Source organism: Opisthorchis viverrini (genome assembly GCF_000715545.1).
Source record: "Opisthorchis viverrini unplaced genomic scaffold opera_v5_233, whole genome shotgun sequence".
NCBI lineage: Eukaryota > Metazoa > Platyhelminthes > Trematoda > Opisthorchiida > Opisthorchiidae > Opisthorchis > Opisthorchis viverrini.
In genome coordinates, this window is record NW_008751886.1 from 786,483 (window position 1) to 803,124 (window position 16,642).

At 43.8% G+C, this 16,642-nt stretch overlaps 1 protein-coding gene across 1 annotated transcript in view; it reads left to right on the plus strand.

Moving 5' to 3' along the window:
* Positions 1-117: 117 nt before the first annotated feature.
* T265_08652 (hypothetical protein) overlaps positions 118-16,642 on the plus strand; it is a gene marked incomplete at both ends in the record, with an annotated part of 62,314 nt that continues 45,789 nt past the window's right edge. Inside the window, 7 exons of the mRNA XM_009174518.1 lie at positions 118-307; positions 342-517; positions 552-656; positions 697-878; positions 8,969-9,230; positions 10,073-10,238; positions 13,411-13,466. Of these exons, the coding sequence (XP_009172782.1) occupies positions 118-307; positions 342-517; positions 552-656; positions 697-878; positions 8,969-9,230; positions 10,073-10,238; positions 13,411-13,466 (1,137 nt within the window). The remainder of the gene's footprint in view (positions 308-341; positions 518-551; positions 657-696; positions 879-8,968; positions 9,231-10,072; positions 10,239-13,410; positions 13,467-16,642) is intronic.

Sequence of the window (16,642 nt, forward strand, 5' to 3'; positions counted from 1 at the left end):
ATGGTTCCGTGATCCGGGGCATTTTTGAACTCACATTGTGGACCTCATTGATTGAGCGGGCATTTCAAATGGGTATGCCTCGCCGGTTCACCCGATCGCTCGTGCTTTCCCGCTAGGATGCAAAGCGCTCCACGTGCTTTGGAAGAGAGAGTTGCTGAACTGACGAAGCTTTATAGTCCTGGGTCACTCTGCAGTGAGCCTGTTGTCAGCATAGAATATCTCCTTGATACCATCGTCTGCCTTGCCTATGAATGTCGACTCCCGCAGCTGAAGTCTGAGAGGAACTGTGCGAAGTTCCTCAATGCTGGTAATTGACTGTTATAAGCACCATTTCCCTTTAGTAAAAGAATGTGTTGCAAAAATTGAGAGCTGCTGGATTAATCGCAATGAATTCGAAACTATTCGTCTAATCGGATCCGGGGCTTTTGGCGAGGTCTCAGTGGTCAGATGGAAAGCTGATGGAGGTGTGTATGCCCTCAAGTCGCTACACAAGTTTGACATGTTGAAGCGGTCAGATGTAGGTCTGTAACTCGATCTTACTTTTTTTCCAGAGAGCATGTTTTCAGGAAGAACGGGACGTTATGGTCAAGGCGTTGGTGCATAAATCTCCGTGGATTGCGAAACTTCATCATGCTTTCCAAGACGACAAATTTCTGGTGCGTAGATTGAATTACTTCTGATTCTAATCGACCTTAGTATTTCCTCATGGATTTCTACAATGGGGGTGACATGCTCACCATGCTGAGCAAGTTCGACGATAGAATTCCTGAAAACATCGCGCGTTTCTATATTGCTGAAATGGTGCTAGCCATAAATGCACTGCATGATCTCGGGTACGTCCACCGGGATATCAAGCCAGACAATGTTCTGATAGAAAGGTGAGTTTCCCCACCTGATCATTTTCGCTTTTGGGTCTGTGTAGACGCGAACGTTAAAAAATAGGACTCAAGTTAACTAAAGTCACAAACATGAGCAAGTCGGCGATGTGGCGTTATCTCATCTCCCGTGCTTCCTGTTTATACGCCAGCCATATACCGAAATCCATCGTAAGAACCATCACTTGTTTTCATTGCCTTATGGTTATCGGATCGTTTTCTCGATCGCCGTACCCTCGAAATGCGCCTAAATGCCAGTGGTTAAACGTCCCGAGTCCACGAAGCCCACCAGAATCAGAATCATATATTTGGAGCTTTTCATTGCTGGTTATCGGATCGTTTTCTCGATCGCCGTACCCTCGAAATGCGCCTAAATGCCAGTGGTTAAACGTCCCGAGTCCACGAACGAAGCCAGAATCAGAATCATATATTTGGAGCAAAAGAAAAAATTCTGTGTACGCTCCGTCGAGAGAAAAAATGCGAATATCATTCCATATACGCCCTTGGTCCGCTAGTGGCATTGCTGACTTTCGGGACCAGAGCGGAGGAGATATCCTCACAGAAGCATAGATCAGATAAATGTTCATCCAAATTACGTTTGAAAATTTGGACTGTTTCTGACTGAACGACATTTGCCGGTAAACGATTCCAAAATGACACAACGCGGCGAGCGAAACAGTACCCATGAGGCACATTGTCCATGCGTGTGACAGTAAGTTTAAATCGATGTCTTCGCGTGATGTTGGTTGTTGGAATGTCAAACAAGAACATCAACTGCGGAAAATGGTTTAGACACAAAACACGGAAAACATAGATGAGATCAACCCGGAGACATCTGTATTCAAGTGTGAACAATTTCAGTTTGCTGCATCTCTCAGAATAAGAAAGACTCCGCAGGTTGGGAACCATCTTTGTAACGAGGTGTTGGACACGTTCGAGCTTTCGGGCTTCGTCTTTCGTAAGTGGGGAGAAAGCTGGTGCACCATATTCCAATATAGGCCGGATCATGGTGGGATACAGTTTTAAAACTAACTCTTCCGTCCACATCGAAAAACTTCGCTTCAATGCCCACAAAATGCGAAGAGACTTCTTATACACAGCGCTCGTGTGATCCTTCGACTTTAAATCATAACGGATTTGAACGCCCAAGTCTCGGATTGATGAGACCGATTTCAATTTTTGGCCATCTAGATGATATACACGATCTGAAGTTGGCTTTCCCAGGCATATGTATTCTGATTTGGCCGGGTTGATCGGAAGCCTCCTTTCAGAGGACCAGGCCACCAGACGTTCTAAGTCATGCTGAAGAGCCACTCGGTCTTCGTCACACTCAATAGGTTTCCATATCTTAAGATCATCAGCGAATAACAGACTTGCCGACTGTAGGACCACTGGTAGATCATTCACATGTAGTAGAAACAGAACTGGACCCAAAACCGTTCCCTGAGGTACGCCACTAGGTGACGTATACCAGTCTGTACAGTGGTCGTTTACTCTCACCTTCCAGCGTCGGTCATGCAGGAACGATTTCAGCCAACGAAGTAAATCCCCTCCTATGCCGTAGCCCTGTAGTTTTTTTATCAGTTCAGTGTGGTCTACCCTATCGAACGCCTTACTAAAGTCCACGAATATAACATCAACAGCATGCCCAGCGTCAACAGCGGCTAACCAGTGATGACGAGCAGTGAGCATGTTGGTCACACAAGAACGGCCGCGAAGAAAACCGTGTTGTGCCGGCTTAAGAATTTGAAATTCATCCAGCATATGCAACAGAGCCTGCTTCACGATCTTTTCCAGAACCTTAGCGAGTATGGGAGTAAGGCAGATTGGACGGTAATTTGTGACTCGAGAAAGATCTCCGCCTTTGGGGAACTGCCGAACAACTGAGTCTTCCCATTCTTGAGGCAGCACGCATTCTGCAAGGGATTTATTGTATAGAGTCGTGACTGCAGGTGCAATGACTGGTGCTAATGTCTTCAAAATTACGGGATGGAGATCATCAGGACCAGCGAACTTTGCCGTATTGAGCGACAGAAGCAGAGAACGCACCTTTTCGGTGCAACACACCAACAAATCCAATCTAACCGCGCAGGAACCAGTATGTCTCTTGAGGGGTTTGTGGCATATACAGAAGAAAAGTGGCTGGCAAACTCAGTGGCCCTCGCGGAGTCTGAGGTGATGATATTGCCATCTTGATCTTGGAAAGTTTTATTCGGAAAGTTTTATTGACATGTGTTATGAGCTGAGTGCCAGTCCTTTGAACTCATGTTGAGACTAGTTTTTGGCGATAAGAATAAGTGCACAATAATGGAAACGCCGGATACTACCCCGCAGAATGTGATGAACACCTGATGAATTCAGTAAAAGTGCTCCGAACTGAAAATATCTATAAAAACCGACGGGGTTGTAAACTACAGCTGTCTGACATCGAGAAAGGTAGTACAACAGTCCTTGATTGTTGATCTCATCGGACTTAGCGTAGCACCCTGCGGCTATCTGCGCAAAACAGTAAGGTACTCAGGGTCAGGCAATGCAGAATACTGAAAACAGTGCTGGCAGCATGATTATAGGCTTCTGACGTGACGATCGTATTCGACAACTTGAATGCCAGCAATACACCTGTGCTGTTTGGCCTACATTTGTTTGTGTTTAGCAGGCTAACACTCACACCAGCACATCAAGTATCGCATGTTTCCAGCTAATGAACATGAACAGGCGTTTTGGTGCAGGGTTCATCAGATCCTTGTAGAAAGATAATTGCAACGCATCAGCGACTACTGAAGAAGCTCCTTCATCTTTGTGGCCATGAAGATGTTTGAAAGAATTATCATGAATGCTCCACTCAACTACATCCAAACCAATAACGTGTTGCGTCCAGCCCAGCATGTGCTCACCAGCGGGTGTTCGTGATGCTAACACGTTCAGCTGTAACACCCTTTTTATCCGAAGGAAGCACAAAGGCTGGGATTCTGCCAGGTTGTCAAACCTGTGTTCTAACTACGGACCTTCCGGTCAGTAATGTTGCTCTATAAACACGGGTATCTCGACCCGCTATATTGCTAGGGCGTATTCGTAAATAGGCCAGATGAGTTACTGCATGATTTAGTGTAGGCCTCTGTTAGGAATGTTGGTGAGTCAGTGATAACGAAGAGTTTCCGCAACAACTGTCCCCGTCGGTCGAGGTACCACAATTCGCCGTCCTGGGTCCATGGTCGTGTATACTCGTACGGGCTGTTTTTTTACGGCTGAGACGTGGCCCCAGAGCAACGGAACTCAGACGTATTATGTTCTTCGACCACCGTTTTCTCGGAACCACAGCTAGTGTATGCTTGGGTCGGCGAATCCGCTACAAGACAATCAGAGGACAAGTATTCGGTTGTGCAATGGGGACTTTAACAGCCTGATACAGCAAACTCAGTTGCTTGAAAACTGTTATATCCTCTTGATAGTGTATCAGCCAGACTCGTTTGTTCACTGGAATGGAAGTTATACCGTCAACAAGTGGATCGTTCCGTCATATGGAACTCAAGTGAACCAGGATACAAAAAGAGCTAACAGTCTAATAGGATGTCAGTCAGATGCTGAAACGAAGAAGCAGAATGAGCGTAAGCGAGATCCAGCTTTGTGAAACGTTTTCCACCGATGAGCATGGTGAACAGGTCTTCTAGTGCCGGTAACGGATATTGGTGGGTGTTTAACAGAGCGTTCAATCCAGTGGAATAATATGTACACCTTGTCATTCGTCTTTTTCATGACAACGTAGGAGCAGCCCATGCTCAACAGTTTACTGACTGGATAACTCCGGGTTACTGGAGACAAACAAGTTCATTCTCCATAGTTGCGAGAGCGACAAATGTCATGGGCGCTTCGGTTTAAAAATTGGTGTGGAATCAGGTTGGAGTTTGAGGCTCGCCTTGGTTTTGGTACAGCATCCAAGGCCACATCTGAAGACGTCGAATTTTGTCTTGAGTGTGTTAGTACGGTGGTCTGAAATGTCTGAGTAGGATAAAAATTCCGGAGCACTGCACACAGGTGATAATAGTACATTGGAAAGATCAAGTTTCTCAATCCAATCAAGTCCAAGAATGCTCAAATTAGGACAATCAATGAGATAACAAGTCCCTTAGAAATGCAGATCGTTAAGTAATACATTACAAGCTAACTTGTCCGTCATTAGTAGGGTAATGCTAGATGCGCGTTGGGCCCGATGATTCATGATTAACACAAAGGTTTTTCCTATCAACTCTCAACTGGATCGTGAGACCAGTGTAGTATCTGAAGCTGTGTCGAGCTGCAGACGGGTTGGAATTTTGTTGAAAACTAAGGTATTTCATTCGGGACTCAAATTCAACTCGGAATGTTGCAGACATACATCTGGACTGCGGACGTTTCTTGTGCGACTGCTTTTTGACTGTGCTGCTGATCGGACTGTCGAAGCTTTTTTGGTTTTTGGGTACCTCAGAAACCTTCTTTGTGGCCCTACCGATGACACTTTTGGCCTTGGTGCTTCTTGAATGGACAGAAACATGCATGATGCCACTGGCCACTGGATCAGCACAATGTTGATGTTTTTTATCACGTGTAACAGTCGTTCGTTTTGATGCCACGACACCACTGGGATTAGTAGGTCGTGACGTCTGCGGTACCATTACAGTATCGTGTTTTAGATTACGCAAGCGTTGCTATTCGGTGGTGAGTTCTTTCATGGTAATATCATTCCCGTGCTCAAGCTGGAAAGCAATCGAGCGCGAATATCAGAGTCTTGCGGAAACTGAAGACCAGCAACGAAAATAAGACTTGGACTGATCTTTTGTAAGTGACCACAATTGAGATTTTTCACACTCACGGTTGATGGCACCGGTAAAAGTGACGTATTCATCGGCATAGCGCTTGGCCAATTTGAGGCAGTTGTATCGAAAGTGTAAAAGTGAATGCTGCTCACCAAAAAGTTCACGGAGTTGTTCCATTGTTTGTGCAGTGTTTATCTCCTTTGGATGTTTGGGGAGAATGAAGTTCGTGTACCGGTCGTACTCGAGGGTTCCAAGTTTCCGGACCAAGAGACGGGATTTCCGCGCATCATTCTTTTCGGTATATTCATTCTGGAAAGTATCTTCCCAGCGACTGTATCATGAATCGAATGTTAGACCAGATGCTGGTTCTTAGGGAAATTCGGTAATAGTTGCTGCGATAGAATCGGCGAAGGATAATGAAGCGCCACTTTGAGATGGAACTGAGGTCTGAAGACTTCCAACTTGAATGAGAGACTGAATAAGTCGCCATTGCGGTCGTTCGAACTGCGCTTGTTGCTGTTTAAGGACTGCTTTCAAATCATCAGCTGAAGTTGACACGTCTGTGTTCGCGATGAGTTCCCGTTGCCAGTGTTATATCCTCTTGATAATGTGTCAATCAGTTCCGTTAGTTCCCGGGATGGAGAAGACAAGCAACTTCGGGGAAGTTATACTGCAAACAAGTGGATTGTTCGGTGATATGGAGTTCAACTGAACCAGAATATAAAAAGAGCTAACCGTCCAACAGGATGTCAGTGAGAGGCTAAAATGTAGAGACAAGGTTTCAGTGTAGAAGTCAAATCGTTAGCAAAGTGGGTTTGTTCGTTTGGAGGTGATCCTCCCAACAAAATCCTCACAAACGAGAGATTCAGCTGGGTTCCAGGTGAGTCTCTCACAAATGAGTCTCTCTCGCAAGTGAGAACATAAGGCTGACGGAAACTCGAGGGCTGCGCCTACCGGATGAGCCCCAAGAAGGGTGAAACCGGTCCTGGGCTGTCGAAAAATTTTCAGCAATTCCATGAGGAGCATGAGTGCTTCTATCATCACCACCATCTATTGATGAGCACCATCTATTGATGATCTGGTCTGAATCATGCTGAATATGCCTGAGCGTGTTTTTCTGGTCTTAACGTATTTTTGGACATTTTCTACATAACAAAGATATGACCTTCAATGCGTAGCTATCCAGTCCTCGAACTAACTAAACATGCCATCTCAAACACTTTCGGGTAATCGAAACTGTACCAGAAGGAGCCAGTGTCCCTATGTTACACGGTTTATAGCTGATAACTTGATTGGTTGATTGATTGCCCTGCGTTCCTCACGTCCCAACTTGTGTAACTAGTTTTGAATCGGGCTACCTTCGACCCCGCATGTGTTTTCCTTCTGAGGATCGTGATGATGACTGATGATGACGACTGAGGATCGTGAATTTCAGAGTGCGGTCCGACCAAGATGGGCACACAATCCGGGTAAGATTGATTAAGAGTTCGGATTTCACGCTGGTATATCGTCCACTTATAAGCGTAGATAATGCGATAGAATGATGCATTACGCTTTTTGCGTTTGATCGCAGCTAATGTCTACTCCCGGCACGCTTTTTACTATTTGTTCGAGAGATTTTGGTGTATCCCAGGGGCATGTTAATAGAGGACTAACATTCATGAAATATTTATATTCAAGTCAACCGCATGCAGCAGGCACGAATAATTTGTTAGACTTCAAATCTGCTTAAGAAAGGACCAACAGAAAACGATCGTCAGCAAAAAGCTAAATATGAGCTTCCGGTTTTTTGAATTCATCTTGCTAGGGAAAGTGTGATTCACTAGGCAGCCATCCGGACAATGGTGAATAACCACACAAACTGAATTTTGGGCCGGGTTAAAAATTGTGCTGAGAACAGGGAATCTTAGCAGTATATTAGTTGGCAGATGTCGTATTCTGGCTCAGATGAGCATTTCTGTTCCGTGTGTATGTCGGTAAGTATCTATTCTACAGTTTGAATTTTCTGTTCTTATAGGGTTAGGATATTGTGCTCTAGCGGAATATGTTCGAAAGTGGTGCTCTCGGCTATAGCGCATTTCCGTGTTCCAGTCAAAAACTTCCTAATCTCAACTGAACGTTTGCATTCTCAGAATATAGAAGTAGGTGTCTTGACTATTCTAATCATCTCAGTGTACTAGGGGCGATATGCTCATTTCATCTGAACAAGGTAAGATGTTTGGTGTTTGTTAGTGCTTCAAATGCTCCTAATCATGAAAGCCTTTTTCTCCGACTAACTACAGTCGTCTCCGGGGTCGAATTCCCGTCCTACCTGATATGGTGAGTTTTCAGTGGTAGGACCCGCTTAGTGGTGCCCATGTCTGATTCTTCTGGCGACTTGCAGTTGGCCAATGTCAGGCCAAGAAGGTCCGTTTGATTATACTGTTAAACCAAACGATTGCATGAGCCCGGGAACCTTTTGATTTAGCGTTAGTCGCAACTAGTTGATATTGAGATCTGGTTATAACTAAAGTGTGGTAAGATACTTATGTTTGAAGCTTTTTGGTGCAATCATATCAAGCTTCGGTTTTGCATTTCATCCTCTGTGATCACAACCGATCTCTCATCAGATTCAGGAGGATGGGCGTTTTACACGTATATCTCAGGTCGTTGACTGAAGTCAAATTGACTCGGGATCCATACAAGTGATGGAGTCACGAGCTTCGTTGTACGCTGGATGAAAGTAGGCCGCCTGATTCTAGTTCTGAAAAGAGTTGTTTATCGAGTGACATGGGGCAACATGGGGTTTTATTATCCAGCACAAGTCCTTTCAACCAAACGGGCGGTTTTATTGAATGCGACTTTTGGATTGTGACTGTCGATCTGTTCACTCATTAGACAACCTTTGTATGAGTAATCAATAGCGCTTCGCTCATCCTTTTTGTTCCCTGTTTATCGTTTGCTTCTATTTGATGTTTGACCGGCTTCCTGAATGTGTCGAATCGCCACTTTTTATTTTGCCTTCACTTATTTCCGTGTGGTTATTTTCCGGTTGTATTCAGACAACCATACTTCCCAAATTTATTTTGGTTAGTCAGTGTGTTTGCAAGAGTCATCCAGTGATTATTTGTTCTTTCAAATCACTGTACTGCTCGCTGATCAACCTATGCGTGATTGTCTTATTCACAGTTACAGACATTTTTTCCCGGAAACACGATTATAAATCCGGTCGTATGCAACCAGTATCTTCAGACATATCTTTCTCAGTAACTGGTATACTTGCTCAACTTCACTGAAATATACGTCAATGACTCTTTTTTAAAGCTCTGGTCATGTTGTCCTGGCCGATTTCGGTTCGTGTCTCAAGCTGGGAGCCAATGGGTTGGTTCAAAACAATACAGCCGTGGGTACTCCGGACTACATTTCTCCAGAGATACTACGCGCTACAGAAGACGGGCATGGCACCTATGGTGTGGAGTGTGATTTTTGGTCTCTGGGTGTTGTCATTCATGAACTACTATTTGGAGAGACACCTTTTTACAGTGAAAATCTCGTTGAAACCTATAGTCAGATCATGAATTTTGAGGTGAGTGAATAATTTTCCTTTCGAGGTATGATATTTTCTGACTACTTACCCACTTGTCCATCCATGACTTAAGTTGTTCTTCACTCCATGTTTAATTTGAATGGTTGTTTTGGGAGTACTAAATTTGAATTGGCATTCCTTGTTTGATGACCTTGCGGTATTATCGTACGTTGCGCTCTTCGTCTTGAGGTGACTTTCCAGGTGTAGCACCGCTGTTCAGCACTGGTGTTTCCACCAATGATCATGCTTTTATCTCCTGGTAAACCTTGGTCAGACCATATTAATCATGCCAGGCTCCATCAGTTACCTGTTTCTTTGTGCGCACACCACAACACAAAACCAGTTGCGTTCGGGTGGAGTGAGTAGCTGAATTGATCTTTTCATATGTAAACTAGCGGCGTGAACTTTCGCATTCACAGGCTGTCATTAATTCCTAACATTCTTTCAGGGATCTGTCATAATTTTACTGCGACATGGAAGTTGAGGAAAACGTTGTTTGACACGGATTCGGTTTTAGGAGATACTACCTTGTTACTTGTCAGCAGGTGTCACCAAATTTATTTCACAATATCCGATTGACTCTGACTTACACCAGACAGGGAACACTGGTGTTACCTGAAAGTTGTGTTTTGAAGTAGTCTTATCTCAACTCAGGTGTTTATTTCCCCTTCGTGTGTCCCCGGTGAGGTATAACATCGTTGGCTTCCATCTTCTCTGTACTTACACTCAAGAGCGGTGCCTGATAAAGCCTGTTTCGGCTGTTGTTTTTGCCACTTTAGCAGCACTAATCACAATAACACAGTAAAAACTGCGTTTGTCCCTTTTGCTTTTATGCGAACCAGGAGCACTTCCATATGCCAGATGACTGTCCTGACGTATCGGAAAACGCTCGTGACCTTATTCGGCGTCTCATTTGTGACCGAAAACGAAGACTTGGTCGGGGTGGTCCTCACGAATTCAAAGAGCATCCATTCTTCAACGAGATTCGCTGGGATACGATTCGTCAGGGTGAGTGTTCCTTTATTTCCTGTTTTCATTGACTATTCATCCACTTGGTGGACCCCATTTACTCATTACTTCGTCTTAGTGCCCTTGATTTTAATGATGCGCTTCCGATAATTCATGGATTACGTGCCACATTTATGTGATTGTGATACTCAGACGACACGCTACACTGCTTGAACATTTGTTCAGGTTTTTAGGGCTTTTAATTATCTGACTGAGTATTGCATCTCAACCATATATGTGTACTCGATTATTAGTATCGTCAGATCGGATTCGCTTTGACTGTCTGTGACTGACTCTGTTAACACGTGCCCAACAGTCCATGTTCATTTGAGAACGGTTTACCTGCATTGATATCTTTTTAAACACTGTTGTTGGATGTACTAAATCTCAGTTAGGACTAGTCATCAGCGTTGGTAGTTGGTGATCCTCTCCAGCTGATTTTGACATGTTTCCAATTGCGTAGTAGATATCAGTTCAATCTTCAATTTTTAGTAGTGTCAAAAGCTGTGGTGTGTGGCATATCGGTGTGACCGAGGATAGGCTCCTCAGAACAGTTATATTGAGTTAGATATCTGTCAGAGTCTGTGACGTATAATCGGAAACGTAAGTAGGCTTACAACTTCATTGAGTCTTTCATATTCATCTGTTTACATATTGAGTTTAAAACCGTCATCTCCAGTGTAGTTTTTTTGCCTTATCATCAGCAATAAGTAGTGTTGTGATTGATACAGACATTCGTGTGTGCACCACTCGGCTGCTCAACCGTTTCACCTGGACTGATGCTGTTTACCGGGTTTGCGTCTACATCGGAATAAATTTTATAGATATGCGACCTTTATTGTGTACGTAACGGAGTACAATAGAGTGGGGAACCCGTACTCGAGATCAGATATAGTGAAAAAGCGTTTTGGATACGGAAAATGGATGATCACATTATACAGAACAAAGCCGTAGCATGCATTTACTCGGTTAAAGTTGCGCGGTCCTGTGGAGGATTCTGTGTGGCCTTGGGGAGATTTTTACCTGATGTGACTGATTGAAACTGAAGAGATGAGTTTCACGCGTGCGTGCTTTGGGAACTGTAACGTGATACGCTAATTAACGAGTCATCTTATGATCGAGTGAAGCTTTCCGGTACGCTATATCGAGCATCCATAATTCTTACAGTTGTGTCCAATAGGTCCATCGCCGCTGTTCGTTTCCTTGCCCCCCCTGGTGTCTTTTTCCGTGCAAGAGCCTAATAATTCACTCATGAACTGGCTGAAGCCTTTTGATGGTAATTGATGGGGAAGCACGTTTCTAACTATGACTTTATCCATAGTACGGCAGTCACCCAAATACATGAGAATCGTTGTTTCCATTTGGCATCCTTCGCCTTTGGGGTCGTCGAAATCGGTGTGCTGTCGGTCTTCTGCAATTCAGTTGCAGGGGCTCAATTTGTTTTGGACTTACTTAATTTAAGAAATATTTAAAAATGATATTCACGCAATTTCGTGGCCATTGACCATAAATTTCGGTGGCAAGGCTTACGACAAGAAATATCGCACCTCATAAAAGTTAGGAAACACATTATTTCCGGAGCAAAAGAGATTTGGCCGAATTCAGGTGCTGCCTATCCTGTTCAGCGGCGTCTGACCGTTAATAGAGAAGTTCATACCAGATCTCGGTTCGCAGCCTACTCCGGAACGATAGAGTAAATATGCCTCAGGAAAGTTGACTGCACGCTGGACTTGATAATCGAGTCATTTCATTTCATGCTGACCGTCCGGTTAAATGCGGCAGCGGAATTGGTGGTATCGCCGGGAAAGTTAATAAAAAAATGGTAATATGGAAGAAAATATCGTTTCGAATTTCTTCCGGTGGATTAAGCTGCAGATCTTTTTAACCTCATTTACCCTCTGAAACCGATGTATATCCAACCTAACAGATTTTCTTTCCCGGAGAAAAAAAGAGCATTCAAAATTTGGTGAGGCCCGGATAGTAAACAGCTAGTGAGTCAGATGAAAACAGAAATTCATCAAAGTTAGTGTCGACACCTTTTCTGACATTTGGAGAGAGCTCTCTTGGTTCACTTACCTTAGACACACTAATACACACGCAATCTCAATCATGAATTCAGCGATCCGGCAGGTCAGTCAGCAGTTTTGAGTTTTGGCTTAACACGCCGGGGAGAATTTCTCATAAAGTTAACAACAACCAATTACCACAGATGATGCTAGTACCTGGGTACAGCAAGTCAGTCTGTCGCCAGTCTCTGGTTAGTCTGTCTATAGATCATTAGGTTGGGCAGAGTAGGCTTGCAGGAGTGATATTTGAGAACTGCTTGATGTGAGCGGATTCGTATAATAGATATCGCTGATTGTGATTAAATAGGCATTCACTGACGTACCGAGTGAGAGGTTTATACATCTGCCTTACTTGTGCTGGGCCGACTTATCTGCTCCATACTAATGAAGACGATGGGCGAGATGACTCAGTGGTTAGAGCACGAATTTACTGGCCGTGTTTCGAACCCGACCTCTGCATCTCGAATTCTCCTGTCTAGGCTTGGGCAACCTGGCAGTATCTCAGCCCTCGTGCTTCCTTCAGGTTGCATTGCAGTTAGTGCTAAAGCTGAACGATTATTATTATTATTATTATTATTATTATTATTATTATTAATGAAGTAGACGTGACGTTCATTCTGTTCCTATCATCTTGCGTAAGTGCGTTTGTGGTTACAAACGACTTCCGTCACTTAGGTGTCCCGCTTCTTCATACGATGCGAACACTCCTGATTTGCATTCGTTATGCGTTCCAAGAAAAGTCTGTTTTCGCAACCATTCGCGAAATTTTTTGTGGCTCTTCCCTTTGCAGTCGTAAGCTGTGATGGTTTTTATTCATACTGCCTTTAATTTTTCATCACATCCACGAACAACTCATTTTGGAATCCGTGTCATGTTGTTCAGCTGAACTACCCGGATGGTTGGTGTTTTTCGCAAGTGAACTGTTTTTAATGCCACATAATTTTCTGCTGATGTTTGAAATGCTTGACGCATTCGGAATTTTTTATGATTACTCCTTTGATTTGCATAACTCAAACATCCTCTCACCTTGAGCTACCATATAAGCCTGCATGTTTTAGCTGAATTCCATGGGTCTTCGGAATTCCACCCCCCATATATACCTGAAGTTCGGTGCCCGGAGGATACATCGAATTTCGACATTGCCCAAACTCCACGCACTCATGTACGTTTTGTTTGGTCGATTATATTACTCGTTTATTTTTCTGATCGGATAGTTTTAGTACTGTGGGGGAAAACTCCGGTTACTCCTTAGACGAACACTGTGTTGTGGAGTATCATACGTTTGTGATATAATAGGTTTCCGGATTACCATCCAACGTTTGATCAGACGTGCATCTCCTGCTCCTGCATGCCGAAACACTAAGCGTAGGGTAACTAAGTTACCGACAGCTCCTACCAGCTGAACGTGCCAGTTGTGTACTGAAAGGACAACAAAGTTCAAAATAAAATGCTGTGTTCTGCTAACCGCATAATGTTCAATTTTTCTTCAGCATGGAGAAAATACGGTTGTTATGGGACCAATTTTCGTCAGAGTGTTAGCCAGAGATCTGTTCGGCATTTTTACGGGTCGCTAGGTTTGTGCTTATCTTTCTATGATTCACGTCGTTTAGTGATGGCCGATCAGTGTTTCACGGTATACATTCTGTACAACGGTCCAACAGTATGGAACTAAATTTATTTCGTCAAAATTGTGTCAGCTGTTAGACTATGGGTATGGGTATTCTAAGAGGAAGTGGTCATGGTTTGGCATGCTTTGCAGTTCAACCCATGAATGCTGCTTGATTCATTCCACCCTATTGGTCCCCGACATCCCTTCACTTACTAATCCTTTTATAGTTCAGGTGTCTTCGTGTTCCCTCTGATGAACCTGCGAAATGTGCACGGTTGTGGTTCTAACCGCATTCCTTCTTCCGTTTGTCCACTTCGTTAACACGTTTTGTGGATTATTCACGGGATGATATCCCTTTTTCACTCTCCTTATCTGCTGAACGTAAATCACGCAGCATCAGTGGTAAATTGAAACGAACGGAGTCAACGGCAAACTAAGGCTATGCACGCGGACACCTATAGACCTTTAGGGGTGTACGGCAAGTCTCAGCTTGACTTCCCTACATTTATTACTAAAACCAGTCTTTCCACTCATTTTTCACGTCTTCATTGCCTGGTGATGGAAAGTTCTAGCCTTTAATGCCGATTCACGCATCCAGTGGCGTGCATTCATGGAAGCCCTCTATCTCGACAACTTTGATTCTTCATTCATGAAGAAAACGGAATCAAGGATCGTGATTCAGGAGTGCATGTTGTTTCGCGACATAAACTACATTGCCAATAATGACCCGAATTGCATGAACGCAAGTCCAACCCACATCAATATGCATATCAATAGTTAGGTGGATGGTGTAGACATCTCACTCTGACGAGTTGCTCTCGTGCGTAGAAGTTTTGTGTGCTCATCCTTATGATATAAATGTCATATAGTTTTCATATTTTCCGTGTTCCACTTCAAATCCCTAAGTAACAATCAGTCTTTCCGTAGCTTGACAAACACATGCGCTCATTTGCGATATTGTCTTTTATGAATACATTTGTCATGGTAAGTTTTATTGTTTCCGAACGAGAATGTGCTGTTACCTCTTGCACTACGTCGAATTTGCGCCTGCTCACAATGTGCCGCGAATAGGTTTTGGTCAGTAGATATATTCGCCTACCGGTTAGGGACTATCTTTGCCGCTTGTGGCTGTGCTTTTCCATACTGTTGGTTGCATTCTCTTCGATCAACCTGTCGTGTTTCAGCGTTTTGGCTGCCTTCATTAGTCGTGGTTTTATGCAGAACTGTTTGTTTATCTCATTGAGGACATTCTTACGATAAGATCTCCGCCAGGCGAAGACTGATGATCACATGCATCGCCTGATCAAACGGCCGCGTACCAGATGAGGGATGAAAGCAGCGGCTGTCACATATTGCAGAGAACTTGGCAAATCAGGTCCCTCTCACATTTTACTGTAATACGTTTGCACACAGGTACGACCAGTACTTTCCGAGTGCTCGTGCCCATGTATCACGAGTGGTCTTAATATTTAATGTATTTCAGCCTAGAGCACTCGCTTCCAAAGTCGCCGCTTTATATTTCAGTCGTCACCATCGCTCCCAACCACCATGTTTCGATAGCATCTGCGGACTCATTGTCTTTGGTTTATGCATAAAAAAGATTTAGATTTGTGTTTCAGACATGAGCCTCTTCGGAGACAAGCATCTTCAATGCAGTCTTCCGTTCTTAGTGCAGCACGTGATGTTCAAGACCTTGACGACTTTCACCACCTGACTGCAAGTCGGTTTTCATCACCAAAAGGTCGATGTTTGTACTACAGTCTCGGCGTTTGTTCGAGGAACGGCTTTGTGCTGTCAGCCTTGCCGTCCAACAACTTTATTTTCCCTACTTTGTCTCGAAACTGAATCATCTACTTTCTTGCGGTTCACTGTTGAATGATCGGCCAACAACTAATTTTGCTTGTTTGACAAGCAACTAGGCAATTTGAAGTACCTGTTTTTCCTGATTTTCATCTCACCCTATCCACTCAAGGCATTTCGATTTCTAACATTATCGTTCTTTCGATAAATAAACTCATTTGCAAATCAATCTGGTCTTCACAGGAGACTCAACGTAATTTCTCGTTTGTGGTTTTCTTCAACTGAATATGCTTCACAAAGGCGCCTCATGTTTCGGTTGATACGGTATTCGAAATATCGCAGTATATTTTCATGAAGGAAACCACTCGCAAGGTTGCTGAAAACTCTTCGGTATTCGATGACCGGTTTCGCCCTTCTTGGGACTCATCAGGTAGGCGCAGTTCCCGAATTTCCGTCAACCTTGTCATTCTTAAACCCTAATTGGTTTACAAATGAGTGTATTTGTCGCACTCACTCCAACTTGGGTTCACATAGAACAGGAGGTTGACGGAAACTCGGGGAGTGTGCCTACCTGGTGAGCCCCAAGGAGGGCGAAGCCGGTCGTTAACAACCTTGTGAGTGTCAAAACCGAAACGTTGCCCAGCAATAAATCTACCGATTGTCACCAAACTTTTTCGAAAACCTTGTGAGTAGTTTGTTTTATGAAAATTACCGTTCTTTGTGGGACTTATGGTCTGTTTACGCGCGAAATCTGAAGTTAGCGTGAAATCTACGCATCTGAGGTTACGCAGTCTCCAATATTGGTCAATAAAAGATGGCGTTTTTGCACAAGAGGTTTTACTGAAGTTTCGCCCTCAAACTTTAATATACGCATATGCGTCCAGTGTTATCCGGGGGCTTGTGTGCACGACATACAGTTATATGTTTTA